This window comes from Dromiciops gliroides, chromosome 1, assembly GCF_019393635.1.
Source record: "Dromiciops gliroides isolate mDroGli1 chromosome 1, mDroGli1.pri, whole genome shotgun sequence".
Lineage (NCBI taxonomy): Eukaryota > Metazoa > Chordata > Mammalia > Microbiotheria > Microbiotheriidae > Dromiciops > Dromiciops gliroides.
Window position 1 is genome coordinate 480518748 of NC_057861.1, and position 14669 is coordinate 480533416.

A 14669-nucleotide genomic window follows, 5' to 3' on the forward strand; every position below is an offset into this window, starting at 1 on the left:
AAAATGGGATGGAAGCTTGGAGCTGGGGTGATTAATAAATGATACAATTTCACAGATCATAAATGAAAGCCAAAAGAACAAGGAATTATAGGACAGCAGCTAGGGAAGCGTTAACATTACAAATGTTCAAGGTTAGGCCTAAAGGTATGGGAATCCTCAGCAGAGGAAATAGACTGATAGAATAGAAATAAGTCAAGGGAGTAAAGGTTATCATAAAGGTTAAAAGTAGATCAGTTGTCACTGAGTATGAGTTAAGGAAAGATAGGAGATTTCAGTTAGAAAATGGAACTTTTGGGGCAGCTAGATGGCGCAGTGGATAGAGCACTGGCCCTGGAGTCAGGAGTACCTGAGTTCAAATCCGGCCTCAGACACTTAACACTTACTAGCTGTGTGACCCTGGGCAAGTCACTTAACCCCAATTGCCTCACTAAAAAAAAAAAAGAAAGAAAGAAAATGGAACTTTAAAGTTCCAGGTTTTAGAGTCTATACATTTCTGAGAGATTCTAAGATCCAAGGAGTGGCCATGTTGTTGTTCTGAAGTGGTATGAAAAAGAGAGTCCTTTGAGTTAAAGGTGCAAGCTCAAGAATTGAGAAGTCAGGGTAATTTAAAAGGTTGTTAATGTATATTGAATTATCTAAGCATAAAATAAGATATTAACTTCCTTTAAAATTTTGGAAAACAACTAGGCAATCAGTTGACAAGAACAATAGGAATAGAGAAAAAGTTTTACAAGATCATTATTTAGACCTCCTTTCCCCCAGAGAGGGAAAGTCATTGAGGTTATGGTATTAGAGGAATGGTCTGGAAATAACCGATTAACTTATTCTTCCCTCGAGGAGTACGCTTATCCTTCATGACAGTCTTGTGAATCAGGAACCATAATTGGAAGAGTATTCAACAGTGGAGGTTTGCAAAATATGTATTCTCAGAGTAGAGCCTGATTTCAATCAGAGCAAGGAAGTCGATTGAAGTAAATAGTTTCAGAATGTTAGGGGAGCTCTCTGAGAAGAGAGAAGAGGTTCCAAAGGGCATGGTGAGATGGGAATTGTTTGTAACTGGGGAATAGTAGGGATAATTAATGTCTTATCCTATCTTGTCCAATAGTTGGAGAGATGTAGGCTAGATAATATTAAGACAAAATTGAATGGCCGAACCAGAAGGATAGTTAGTTATTAATTATTTGAGGTCTCCTGTGGAGTGATGTTTGCCCGTTTGTTTAGTATTTTTTATTAATGACTTGAATAAAAGAAATGAATACCAGTTTTGTACGTGACACAAACTTAGGAGGGATAAAATAACATATCACATTAATCATGATTCATCTACCTCCTTTAGAAGTCTGGGGTATTGGTCCTTTCGGTCCAAGCTGTAACAAGTGGCTGTGCAGACAGCAACGAGTTCCTCAGCTTTCTTTTTCCAACTTTCCCCATCCATAACCATGACGGAACAGGCCATCTCCTTTGCCAAGGACTTTCTGGCTGGTGGCATTGCCGCTGCTATCTCCAAGACTGCGGTGGCCCCCATCGAGAGAGTCAAGCTACTATTGCAGGTGCAGTACAAAGGCATAATGGATTGTATAGTCCGAATTCCAAAGCAACAAGGGATGCTTTCCTTTTGGCGGGGTAATTTAGCAGATGTCATCAGATATTTCCCCACCCAGGCCCTTAACTTTGCCTTTAAGGATAAGTATAAGCAGGTGTTTTGGGGAGGAATGGACAAGCACACACAATTTTGGAGGTATTTTGCTGGCAATCTTGCCTCTGGTGGTGCAGCTGGAGCCACTTCTCTCTGCTTTGTCTACCCCTTGGATTTTGCGAGAACCCACTTGGCAGCTGATGTTGGGAAATCTGGCACTGAAAGAGAATTTAAAGTCCTGGGAGACTGCCTTGTGAAAATCACCAAGTCTGATGGAATTCATGGCTTGTATCAAGGTTTCAATGTCTCAGTGCAGGGTATCATTATCTAGAGAGCAGCCTACGTTGGAATCTATGATACAGCAAAAGGTATGCTCCCAGATCCGAAGAACACTCATATTGTGATAAGTGGGATGATTGCACAATCAGTGATGGCTGTAGCAGGTGTCGTTTCCTATCCCTTTGATACAGTAAGGCAGCGAATGATGATACAGTCTGGGCACAAAGGAGCTGATATCATGTGCACTGGGACAATTGACTGCTGGAAGAAGATTGCTAAAGATGAAGGTGGCAAAGCTTTCTCAAGGGTGCCTGGTCCAATGTTCTTAGAGGCATGGGTGGAGCTTTCCTGCTTGTCCTGTATGATGAATTGAAGAAAGTAATCTAAATACATCCTAACTAAAAATGGAACCAGTGAATATAGATCATGTAGAATACTTAACCATACTTAGCAATTTGGACCACTGACCTTCAAGAAATTCCTGTTGTCTTTTTATCCAGGCCAGATCATGTTTGTAGAGGAGCCAAGGAAAGCTCTTAGAAAAAGGGACTCATTTATTATGATCCATTATTCACACAGTGGGGCTGATGATGATTCAGTATATTGATTCTATTGGTTTTGGGGAAAATAACAGTTATTGTGGGTCCAAGGATGCAGATCAATTTAGACCATCTAGTTTAAATGCTTTTTTGTAAGACCATAAATTTGTGTTTAAGTATTTTTTTTAAAAATCATGTCTCCCATTTGTGCTTAAGTACATATATATTGCACGGCTGACTATTTGGCCATTATGATGACCTGTTATGGGCATTCTGCTGTATAACAATAAATACACAGAAGACTCTAAAAAAAAGAAGTCTGAGGTATTAATATAATACACAGATAGAGAATTGCAAAGTTGCATCTAAGAAACTTTATTGTTTCACATTTGATCAATCTCAGTCATGGGAGGAGAGAGTGGTTTATTATTAAAACTTAATTCGGTTTTTTATATGTCTCATAAGGCCTCTCTTATCTTCCCTATGTTAAACACAAGCATCATCCCATCCAGATGTTAATGATTGCAGCATTATAGAAGTTTCATATTTGGACTAGGAAAATCATAATAATATGAGTAATTAGGACATAGTAAATAGTAGATTGATCTTGTATTCAAGAAGAGCTGGATTCATGACATATTTCTGATATGTAACCACTAGCTTTGTAACTACTAGCAAGTCACTTAATTTCTCACTGCCACAAGCAACTCTTTAAGAAGGTAAGTTACAGGGGCAGCTAGGTGGCGCAGTGGATAGAGCACCAGCCCTGGAGTCAGGAGTACCTGAGTTCAAATCCGGCCTCAGACACTTAACACTTACTAGCTGTGTGACCCTGGGCAAGTCACTTAACCCCAATTGCCTCACTAAAAAAAAAAAAAAAAGAAGAAGAAGAAGAAGGTAAGTTACAGATAATTTACTGATCTGAATTAGCATATGGAATTTCTATACTGAGAATTAATTACACTAATGATATCAAGGGTATGGACAAAGAGATATCATTTAGTTATCTTCTATTTCCGTGGTCATTGTTGTCTCTCTCCATTCAGTGAAGAGCAGCCTATGTCTCCTGATCCTTTAAATAAAATGTTTTCAATAGTCTATTCTTTATTAAATGATTTTTATTGATTTGTTTTTCTATCATGTATATTTCTCATTCATCCTGCCCTTATCAAAAAACTTTTTTTTTAAAAAGAGAGAGGAAAAAAAAGATCTAATATAAAGAGAAAAAACTGTCCATCAAAACTAGCTAATACATAAAACAGTCTAATATTATCAGGAAAGTGTTTCACATCCATAATTTCTCATTTCTGCAGAAAAGGGGCATTTCTCCTTGTATCTCTTCTTTGATGTCATGCTTGATTATTATACTTTGACAGCATTCAATTCGATCCTTCTGTTGTTGTGGTTTCCACATATGTTGTATAGTCCTATATATTATTTTTCTGCTTCTGCTTCTGCTTCACCTTTTATTGGTTCATAATCTTATCTAGGTTTTTCCATTGTCATATTCATCATTTTTTTACACCATAGTAATATTTCATTACATCTATATTCTACAACTTGTTTAGCCATCCCTGGTTGTTGGGAATATACTTTGTTTCCAATTCTTTACAACTAAAAAAAGCTCTGTTTTAAATATTTTTGGTGTATCTGAGGCCTTTAAAAAATCATTGACCTCCTTGGGATGTATAATTATTATTGACTCAGAGAGAATTGGGATATTAATCAATTCTCATAATTCCATATTTCTTGGACTATTTCACAGGTGTAGCAATAGTACATTAGCATGCTCATCTTTCCTTAATTCCTCCAGCTCTACTAATTGGCTAGGTTTTAAATGAAACCTAAGAGCCTTTTAAATTTTTTTCATTTCTCTTAATAGTAATTTAGAATAGTATTTCACATATGTAATAGTTTTCAATTCTTTTAAGATCTCTTCGTATCTTTCGACCATTTAACTATTGTGGAACAGCTTTTGGTCTTATATGCTACTGTTTCTTGCAAGTTGCTTATATATTTGGATATTAGACACTTAGAGATCACCTAGACACTCAGATTTTTGGAACAAAGACTTGTTTTTCCTCAGTAAATAACTTTCTTATCCATTGTGTTAATTTTCCCTATGCAAAAACTTTTTTTTTGGTGGGGCAATGACAGTTAAGTGACTTGCCCAGGGTCACACAGCTAGTGTCAAGTGTCTGAGGCCAGATTTGAACTCAGGTCCTCCTGAATCCAGGGCAGGTGCTTTATCCATTACGCCACCTAGCTGTCCCTAGGCAGCTTTTAAAAGCTTTTAAATTTCATGCAATTAAAATGACATATTTTATCTTTAACCTGGTTTTGTTTAAAAAATCAAATGCCTCCTAGCCATAACTTTTAAAAGTACCTAATCTTATTCTCTTGTTTTATTAATATGAATTAATATTTAAGTCATGTATCTGTTTTGAATGTATTGTGATATAGCTATACCACTATTGGTATACCAAAATAATATATTTTTAAAAACAAAACTTAACACAATTATTGTAAATATCATTTACAACAAGAGTTAAATATGTTTCATCAATTTTCTGGGTCCATCAAATGTTTATTCCTTAATAATATTTTATTGTTACATTTTATTTTTACATCACCTTTATTTCCTGTTCTCCCCCATCCTGTGCAATGAGCTCTATTTTGTAATAAAGAATAAAAAGCAAGAGGAAAGAAAAAGCAGTTCAGTAAGATTAACCAGAACATTAAACCAGTTTGAAAGCTATGTAATATTCCACATTCACAGTCCCCCAGCTCTTCAAAGAAGATAGGACAATGCATTTTCTTTTACATAATATTAATTTTCTGTTTTTTAAAAATCAGTTCAACAAAACTAACAAATCAGTTTAGTTTAAAAATATATATAGCATTCGGGGCAGCTAGGTGGTGCAGTGAATAGAGCACCAGCCCTGGAGTCAGGAGGACCTGAGTTCAAATCCAGCCTCAGACACTTGACACTTACTAGCTGCGTGACCCTGGGCAAGTCACTTAACCCCAATTGCCTTACCAAAACCAAAACAAAACCCCAAAAAAAGTATATATAGCATTCAACATCAATAGTTCTTGCCTTTAAAAAGAAAGGTGAGAAGTACATTCTTACATCTCTTTGGTGCCAAGCTTAGTCATTATATACATATTCTCATCCTTTCTCTAGTGCCAAGCTTGGTTGTCATAACTATATAGTGTTTAAATTTGTATCTTCTTCTAATTAACATTGTTGAACTCCTTAAATATGTTTACTTAGTTCTAAGCTTATTTCACTTTGCATCAGTTCATATGTTTTTCCATGCTTCTCTGAATGCTTCAAATTATTTTTTCTTATATGCCAGAATTTTTTAGCCATTTCCCAAATTATTTGCATCAACCTTGTTGCCAGTTCTTTGCTGCCACAAAAAGTGCTGCTGTAAATGGAGGATATAACTAGTAGTAATAATATTATCTATTTTATCTTTTGGGATCATATATAAGCCTGGTTTGATTAAGATCTTTCATATATATTTTGAGCTTTTATGTAAGTTTTTTCTTTAAACCTAATTATCAGCTTTCTCAGCAGTTCTTGTCAAATAATTTCTGTTACTATGTTTCAGATTATTGAACACTGAGTTATTGAGATTGTTTCTGATTCTTTCTTAACTAATCTCTTCCACAGATGTGCTTTCTATTATTTAACCAATACAAAAATGTTCTGATGATTGCAGTTTTATAATATAATTTAAATCTGAAAGCACTATTCCCCCTTTATTCTATTTTTTAAATTTCCCTTGACATTCTAATCCTGTGTTTCTTCAAAGTGAATACAGTTATTTTGCTTTGCTTTAGATTTGTATTATATGGCATCTGTAAATTAGATAATGTCATGACATTATGTTGGAGCAGCCCAACCACAAACATATTTAAGTCACTCTTTATTTCTTTAATGATTGTTTAATAGTTATTTGGGGTGTGCCTAGGTAGATTAGGTAGATGTGAGTTTTGTAGGTATTTTTTAAACAACCTTCCCTTTTTTTTCCTTCCTGGATTTTGTTATTCTTATATGCCATTTTGGGGGGTTGATTTATTTTGTAACTTTAAACATTACAGAAGGTGTTTATTTCGTTAGTGAATTTCCTTACTGATTCTCCAGGACTTTATAAAATAAAATGCCATTTTCAGCACATAGGGATGATTTTGATTTGTCTTTGATGATATTAATTTTCTTAATGCTATAACCAGCATTTCTAGAATTATGTCAACTGACAGTAAAGGATGAAGATATCCTTGTTTGGTTGTCATATTTTTGGAAAATTTTCCATCATATCCTTGTTGCATATAATCTGGTTTTTTGTTTTATATATTGTTATTATATTAAAAATGACCCCTCTTTTTACCTATACTTTGTAGGGTCTGGGACACAAATGAAAGTAGGTCAGGGACTTTTTCTGAATCTATTAATATTATCTATGATGTGGTGGGGGTTTTGTTGTTGTTTTTGACATGATTAATTATTTTAATTGTCTTCCTTTTGTTGGACCATCCTTAAATCCGTGGTTTAAATACAATGTAATCATAATGAATATTTTGCTGGAATTTTATTTAACTTTATTCACTAGTGACATATATCAGTATTTCTATGTCTTTGCTTTACCTTCAAGTATAACTTTTTTTTTTGCTTTATCCTTTGGGTAGCTAATTCAGGTACTAGGATTATACTTGTTTTATAAAAGGAGTTTGTCAAAGTGTTTTTGTTCTCAATTTTTGAGAAAATTTTTATGGCCTAAGCATTAATTGATCTTTAAATGTTTCTTTTACAGATTTAGGATTCTTTTACAAACCTACCTGTTCCAGAGGTTTTTCTTAAGATCTTTACTTCTAGTTCATTTTCATTTCCTTAGACAAGGTTGTTTAAAATATCTTTTTTTAATATTCTCTTAATTTAGGTACTTTATGGTTTTAAGTCCATTTTTCTTTTAAATTCTCAACTTTACCAGCATGTGTGTAGTAGCTTCAAAAGTTCTTTTTTTATATTTCTCTGGTTACCAGATCTTGTTTCTATCTCCACAGGATCTCATATACTTCTCTTCTCTACTTAAACATCCTAGTCTAGAATCTTATCTAGTCCCTGCTGGACTATTGATATAGCCTCTCTCTTATATTGTGTCTCTGCCTCAAGCCTCTTTCCATTACAATCCATTTTCTATACAGCTGCCAAAGTGATTTTCTAAAAGCACATATCTGATCATTGTCACCCCCATCTTCAATAAACTCCTTTGATTTCTTATTACCTTTAGAATAAAATATAAAATCTGTTCTTTGGCTTTTAAAACTCTTCACAATTTGACCCTTACACCTGCCTTTCAAACCTTATTTCACACCTCTCTCTCTCTCTCTCTCTCTCTCTCTCTCTCTCTCTCTCTCTCTCTCTCTCTCTCTCTCTCTCTCTCTCTCCACACACACAGATACACACATTCACTCATGCTAAATAGTCCACAAAAACTGGCCTTTAGACTCTTCTTCAACTATACTATTTGACTGCCCATTTCTGTGTCTTTGCACTGCCGTCTGCTATGCCTGCAATACCCTTCTACCTCTTGAAATCTCTAATTTTCTTCAAGACTGAGTTCAAGCCAAACTTATACACAAGATTTTTCCTGGTTCCTTCCCCCTATACATACACCAATTGATAATAACTGTCCCCCAAGGTTACCTTTTACCTATTTTATATATTCCTAAACAATGTACATATTATCAACCCCCCCCCCATTAGAATATAAGTTCCTTCAATTCAAGGGGTATCTCCCTTTTTGTCTTTCCCTATTACCTAGCACAGTGCCTGGTGCATAGTAAATGCTTAATAAATTCTTCTTGATTGATTGATTAATCATAAATTTAATCAGAAAATGATAAATCTAGGATCAGAAATTATTTAAGAGGCCCTCTAATCCAACCTCTTATCTTAACTAAAGAAACTGAAGTACAGGGAATTTAAATGGCTTTGCCAGAATTATAAAGGTAATAATCATCAGAGATGAAATTTGAACTCAGGTGCTCTAACACCAGAGCCAGTGCTTTTTCTACTATACCATATACTATAGCCTAATTATGCAATCCTTTTTATTAATAAAAATATTTAATATATCCAATAAATAAAATGTAAATGAATCTTTTTTCTTTAGAGTAATGTCAAGCTTATTAATAGAAATCCTTACAGTAAACTATATGACTTCTAAGCATGACTGTTCTGTAGTGATCTCATTTTTAGATGGACACCTACATTTTAAAGTGACCATTAACTTATAAAACAGAGATTCAATTTGTTTCTTACAGAGCAGAAAGCATAGGAAACATCACAGCCCCTTGTAATTTGAGGTGTAATTGCTCTCGCTCATTTTATTATCCTGTCTGTGGAAGAGACAGTCTCCAGTATTTCTCTCCCTGCATTGCAGGTTGTACGTCTTCAAATACAATAGACCATCAAAAGGTAATTCATTTTTAAACTATTTCTTCAGCATCAGTGAGGAAATATCTTTTCAGCATATTTTTAGTGCTTGGAATCTACCATATTTATGTGGACATCTATTTTGATTAGCTTTTTTTTTTAATTTACCTTTCTTCTTTGTTGTTATGTAGTATTACCAAAGCCATATTATAGAGCAACAAGTTGAGAGTAGTAATGCAAGAGAAATATGTTTTCAAGGTTGGGTTATTTTCCTCTGCCCAGGTTTTCAACATTTTAGTCCAGGAAAATTAACAGCAATTAGTCCATCTACAAGCATTTATTTAGCTACATACCAGGCACTTTGCTAAGCACTGAGAACCCAAAGAAATCCAGAAGACAGCTCCTGTTCTGAAGGAATTCACAATCTAATAGGGTGACAACATGTAAACAATTACAAGATATAGATAGATAGATGGATGGATGGATGGATGGATGGATAGATAGATAGATAGATAGATAGATAGATAGATAGATAGATAGATAGATAGATAGATAGATAATAGGATAAATTGGAGATTATCAATAGAGCAATACTTGATACTAGCAATAAGTGACATCAGGAAAAGCTTCACGTAGAAAGTGGGATTTTAGTTAAGCCTCTGAAGCCAGGGAAGGCAAAAAGTAGAAATTATAAGAGAGAAAATTACAGGCATGGGAAAAAAGTTTATGTTTGATCCTATAGATAATTGGGAGCCATTGGATTTTACTGAGTGTGTGTGTGTGTGTGTGTGTGTGTTTGTGTGTGTGTATGAGAGAGAGAGAGAGAGAGAGAGAGAGAGAGAGAGAGAGAGAGAGAGAGAGGGAGGGAGGTGATTATGGTAAGACCTACACTTCAGGAAAATCACTTTGATAACTGAATGAATGATGGTGAATTGGAATAAGGACAGATTAGAGGCAGGCTGATTAGAAGACTATTGTAGTCACCAAGTTAAAGGGCTGTCATGGCCTGGATCAACATATGAGTTGAGATAAAGAGATAACATGAGAGATGTGAAGGAAGAGATAACAAAATTTGACAACAAATTGGATATACAATTTCTACTGCCTCACATTTAAAGTCTGTCTCTCTGGAACCACTGAGACATTTTAAGCAGGGAAGTGATATTGTCAGGCATCTGCCTTAGAAACATGATTCTGGCAGCTGACTGAAGAATGGTTTGGAGATGAGAGAGATTGAAGGAAAGAGTCCATTTAGAAAGTAGTTATACTAGCTCAGGCAGGATATAAAGGCTTCAATTTAGGGATCAGCTTTGTGACTAGAAATAAAAGGAATAGTTGTAGGAATCTTGGGAAAACAGAACTGACAAATCCAGATAAATGATTATATGTAGGGAGTAAAGCAGAGCAAAAAGTAAAGGATAATTCTGAGGTTGCTAAATGTAGGTGACTTGAAAGTTAGTGGTGCTCTCAATAATAATGAAGTTTAGAAGAGACATTAATTGAAGAAAATGTGAATAGGACATGGAAATTAATTAATTTTGGGAAATGTTGAGTTTGAAATATCTATAGTGCATCCAAATAGAGATATCCAAACAGACAATTGTTGTTGTGGGTCTAGAATTAAGAGGGAAATAGAGAGTGCATATGTGTGTGTGTGAGAGTGTGTGTGTGTATGTATATGTATGTGTATGTATATGTATGTGTATGTATGTGTGTATATATATGATTGGGAGTCATCTTCATTGAAGTGATGGAACTCATAAAAACTGATGAGATTATTGAGAAAATATAGAGAAGAGAAATGAAGAAAGAAAGGAAAGGTTAGGGCAGACAGAAGAGGGTCCAGAATAATAACTTGGGAAAGAATGAGATTATGGTGCACAAAATGCATAATTATTCATTGTGTAACAATTAGAATGATGCCACTTGCTGGAGACTTACTGTAGGAAAGCTCCACCATGAGGAGAAAGCATCTGAGGGCAAGCCATGTGGCTTTTCTTTGGCATCAGGAAGTGACGTTTGCTTGTGGGAGGAAGAAGGGGTGAGGCTGATTCTCTTGCTTTTTTTCACCAGGACTCTCATGGAGAGCGGAGCAGGAGAACTGTAGCTCCCCGAGACAGATAGCTGAATCCAGGCCTCTTTCTCTCTCTCTTCACCAAATTCTTATTCCCCTTAATAAATGCTTAAAAGTCTGACTCTTGCTAAAGCTTATAATTTATTGGCGACTACTCATTAGCTATTTTAGAAAGACTAGCTAGAATTTTAGCCCTTTACAATTGATACTTCCAGTTCCCCCCCACCTGTCAGTACATTTTCAGGCTATTATCACTACTCCAACTTTGCTTTCCTCTCTTTCTAACCTAGACTCTATAGTTAGTTAATTCTACTCTACATTGTCCTCCACTCTCAAATATCTCAACCCCTTATCCTATTGACATTCATCACTTGTCAAATTCACCCCTGGATTTCTCCCACCATCTGCCTTCTCTGCCCCAACTCATATGGTTGCACACAACTCTATTGACTACATGAATCATAAATTCATGTGATCTAACTTCAACTGGTCACTTACTGCTACAAGGGAATCCTTTTATTCTTCTGTAACCGATTCCCTCTTGAACTACATAGAAACTATTCAGAATGTTTTCTTTTCTCCTCAAGCCTCCCACCCATCTTCTCTCACCTCACTCACCTGAAAACCTTACCCCTTACTTTAGTGATAAAATTGAGTCTATTTGGACTTCTACTTATTCCATTCTCTTCATTTCAAAGCATCTTGTCATCTCCCATTCTCTCTTTCATTCCCATACTCTCTGACAGAGATTGTTTTCTCTTTGCCAAAGGTAAGTCTTCTGTGTGTTCCCTTAACCCCACTGTTTCCTGTATTCTCCAGCAGAGTTTAATTTCATTCATTTTTCATTCATTTTTTGTTTTTTCTCTGTTTCTTACTCCCCTTCCCTACTTACTTTAAATATACCCACATCTCCCCATCCTTAAAAAACACCCTTCATTAGGTCTTCCTATCCTTTAAAACTATGCACCATATCTTTCTTCCCTTCTTCAGCCAAACTCCTTGAAATATCTGCCTGTATTTGTTGTCTTTTCTTCATCACAGTTACTTCTCAACCCTTTGTGGTACAGCTTTGAATCTTATTTTTAAGTTGAAACTACTTTCTACAAAGTTACCAATAATAACTTCTTAATTGCCAAATCTTGTGGTCTTCCCCGCCCCCCCCCCCCAAACTCCTTATCCTTATCATTTGTTACATTTGACACTATTAACCATTATCTTCATTCTAGGCTTTTGTGACACTACACTCATCTGATTTTCTTCCTACTTTATCTAATCAGGGATTTTTTTTCTAGCCTCCCTTCTCTTTTTAATTTATACCCTTTCTTTATTGGCCTTATCAACTCCCATGAGTCTAATTGCCATCCCTATGACAATTATCAAAAAATCAATATATTTAGCCCCAGTCTCTTTAGCCACTGACCTTTAGTCCTTCATCACCAATTGCAGATGGGATACCAAGATATCAAGCTGTACATTCCACAGAAATCTCAAATTCAACATGTTCAAAACAGAAATTATTATATCTGCCTGCCTTTCCACCCCCCTACCCAACTTGTCTTTCCAAACTTTCCTACATTTGTCAACTGTGATGAATAAAATAATTACAAGAGACAAAATTCTGGGTAAATTATAATCAATTTTATCAATCACAACCAATAAGAGACTGACAAAAATGGCTCCATAACCTCACATAGTTCAAAGAGACACGTGGCTACTTCTTCACCTTTTGGACAATAGGTGATCCATTAAACAGCAATCAAATCTCATTGGTTCACATAATTGAAGGTGGCTTACATTAAGATGAAGGACTTAGAGTCCCCTGGATTTGGAAAATATCTGTATAAGGTAGTCAATTCAAAGAATGTAGATCCCACCCAGCTGAGTGCAGCACACTAACTTTCCTTCTTTCTTTCTTTTATTTTTGGTGAGGCAATTGGGGTTAAGTGACTTGCTCAGGGTCACACAGATAGTAAGTGTCAAGGGTCTGAGGCCGGATTTGAACCAAGGTCCTCCTGAATCCAGGGCCAGTGCACTATCCACTGTGCCACCTAGCTGCCCCAGCACACTAACTTTCACTGGGTCTGGTGTGAGACAGTGAGTCCAAATCTGTCGGTAACAAAGGTGAAGACAAAATTATAGCATTAGCAAAAAAAATAAGGGGGAGAGATGAATTTCCCCATGATACTGGTTATTAATAATTATTTCTCACACAAGGAACCATAATTCTTATAAGTCTGCCAAGTTCATAACCCCAGTGTTAGTCTTGATTCTTCTTCCTTATTCACCCATCATATCTAAGAAGTTGCCAAATCTTGCCATATATACCTCCACATCTCTATAATATGACCCTTTCTCTCAGTTCCTACAACTACCATCTTCATTCAGGCCCTCATAAACTCTTACTTAACTTACTTCAATGACATTCCAAATGTTCTCTCTGTCTCAAATCTCTCCATATTATAGTCCACCCTTCATACTGTTGCCAAAATGATTTTCTTACTTACAAATCTGGACATCTTACTTCCCCTACCCAATTTATTACCTCTTTATTAACTCCAGGGTAAAATATAAATTCCTCTGTTTAGCTTTTAAAACCATTCACAAAGTTCAAATTCTTCCAAACTATCTCCATTCGTCATACATTATATTTTATTGCCTATCTCTGTGCTTTTGCAAAGCTATTCCTTATTCCTGAAATATTCTCCGTCTTCAATCCCACTTTAGAATTTCTCTCTTCCTTCAAAAGGAAGCAGGCACCAAGTTCCACATGAGTTCTTTCTTGATGTTCCTTCAACTACTACTGCCTTGCCTCTCAAACTGCTTTGTGTTCTACTAACTTGTGTTTCTAATTTTTAATAATTATTCTATATATAGTCATGTATTTGTTGGCTCCCCCATTAGAAAGAAAGATCCTTATAGGATATTAAAGGTTATTGATTCTAACCTTCTTATTCCAGGTTCATATGGTTATGGTTATTTAGTGCCTAACATAGGATTTGAACTCAGGTCTTTCTGTCTCCAAGCCCAGTGTTCTATAAGTGTGCCACCTAGCTGTATCTTTTTGAGTAGTAATTTTTTCGTTTATTGTATTTGTATTTCTAGTGCCTGTCATATAGTGGGTTCTTTTTTTTTTTTGCAGGGCAATGAGGCTTAAGTGACTTACCCAGAGTCAAACAGCTAGTAAGTGTCAAGTGTCTGAGACTGGATTTGAACTCAGATCCTCCTGAATCCAGGGCCAATGCTTTATCCACTGTGCTACCCATATAGTAGGTTCTTAATAAACTTTTGTAATTGGTGGGCTAATTGATTCGGCAAAGATGATTCAGAAGGATAAGAACCATGAGAGAGCATTGTCCCAGAAACCAAGAACTGCAAGCATATCTACAAGGAAAGGGGTGGTTGACACTACTAGCTATTATGGACAACAGAAAGAGAGAGGACTGAGAACAGGTAGTTAAGAAATATTTCGTAACCTTGGTAAGAGCAATTTTAGGGTAGTACTGGAGTTGTGGGCCAGATTGCAGAGAGTTGTGGATCATAGAACCTCTGAATTAAAAAGAATCTTAGCATCTTTTTGTTTCAACCCTTATATAAACAAGAATCCCCTCAAAACACACCCCAAAACTAGTTATCTAGCCTTTGCTTAAAGACCTCCATGATTCCCCAAGACAGCCACTTTTAGTTTTTAATAGC

General features: G+C 35.7%; 1 protein-coding gene and 1 pseudogene across 1 annotated transcript in view; both read left to right on the forward strand.

Moving 5' to 3' along the window:
* Positions 1 to 14669, forward strand: part of LOC122734474 (solute carrier organic anion transporter family member 4C1-like) — a 120970-nt gene that overhangs the window by 69445 nt on the left and 36856 nt on the right. Inside the window, 1 exon segment of the mRNA XM_043975318.1 lies at positions 8791 to 8944. Coding sequence (XP_043831253.1) covers positions 8791 to 8944 — 154 coding nt within the window.
* LOC122734475 lies at positions 1440 to 2302 on the forward strand (annotated as a pseudogene).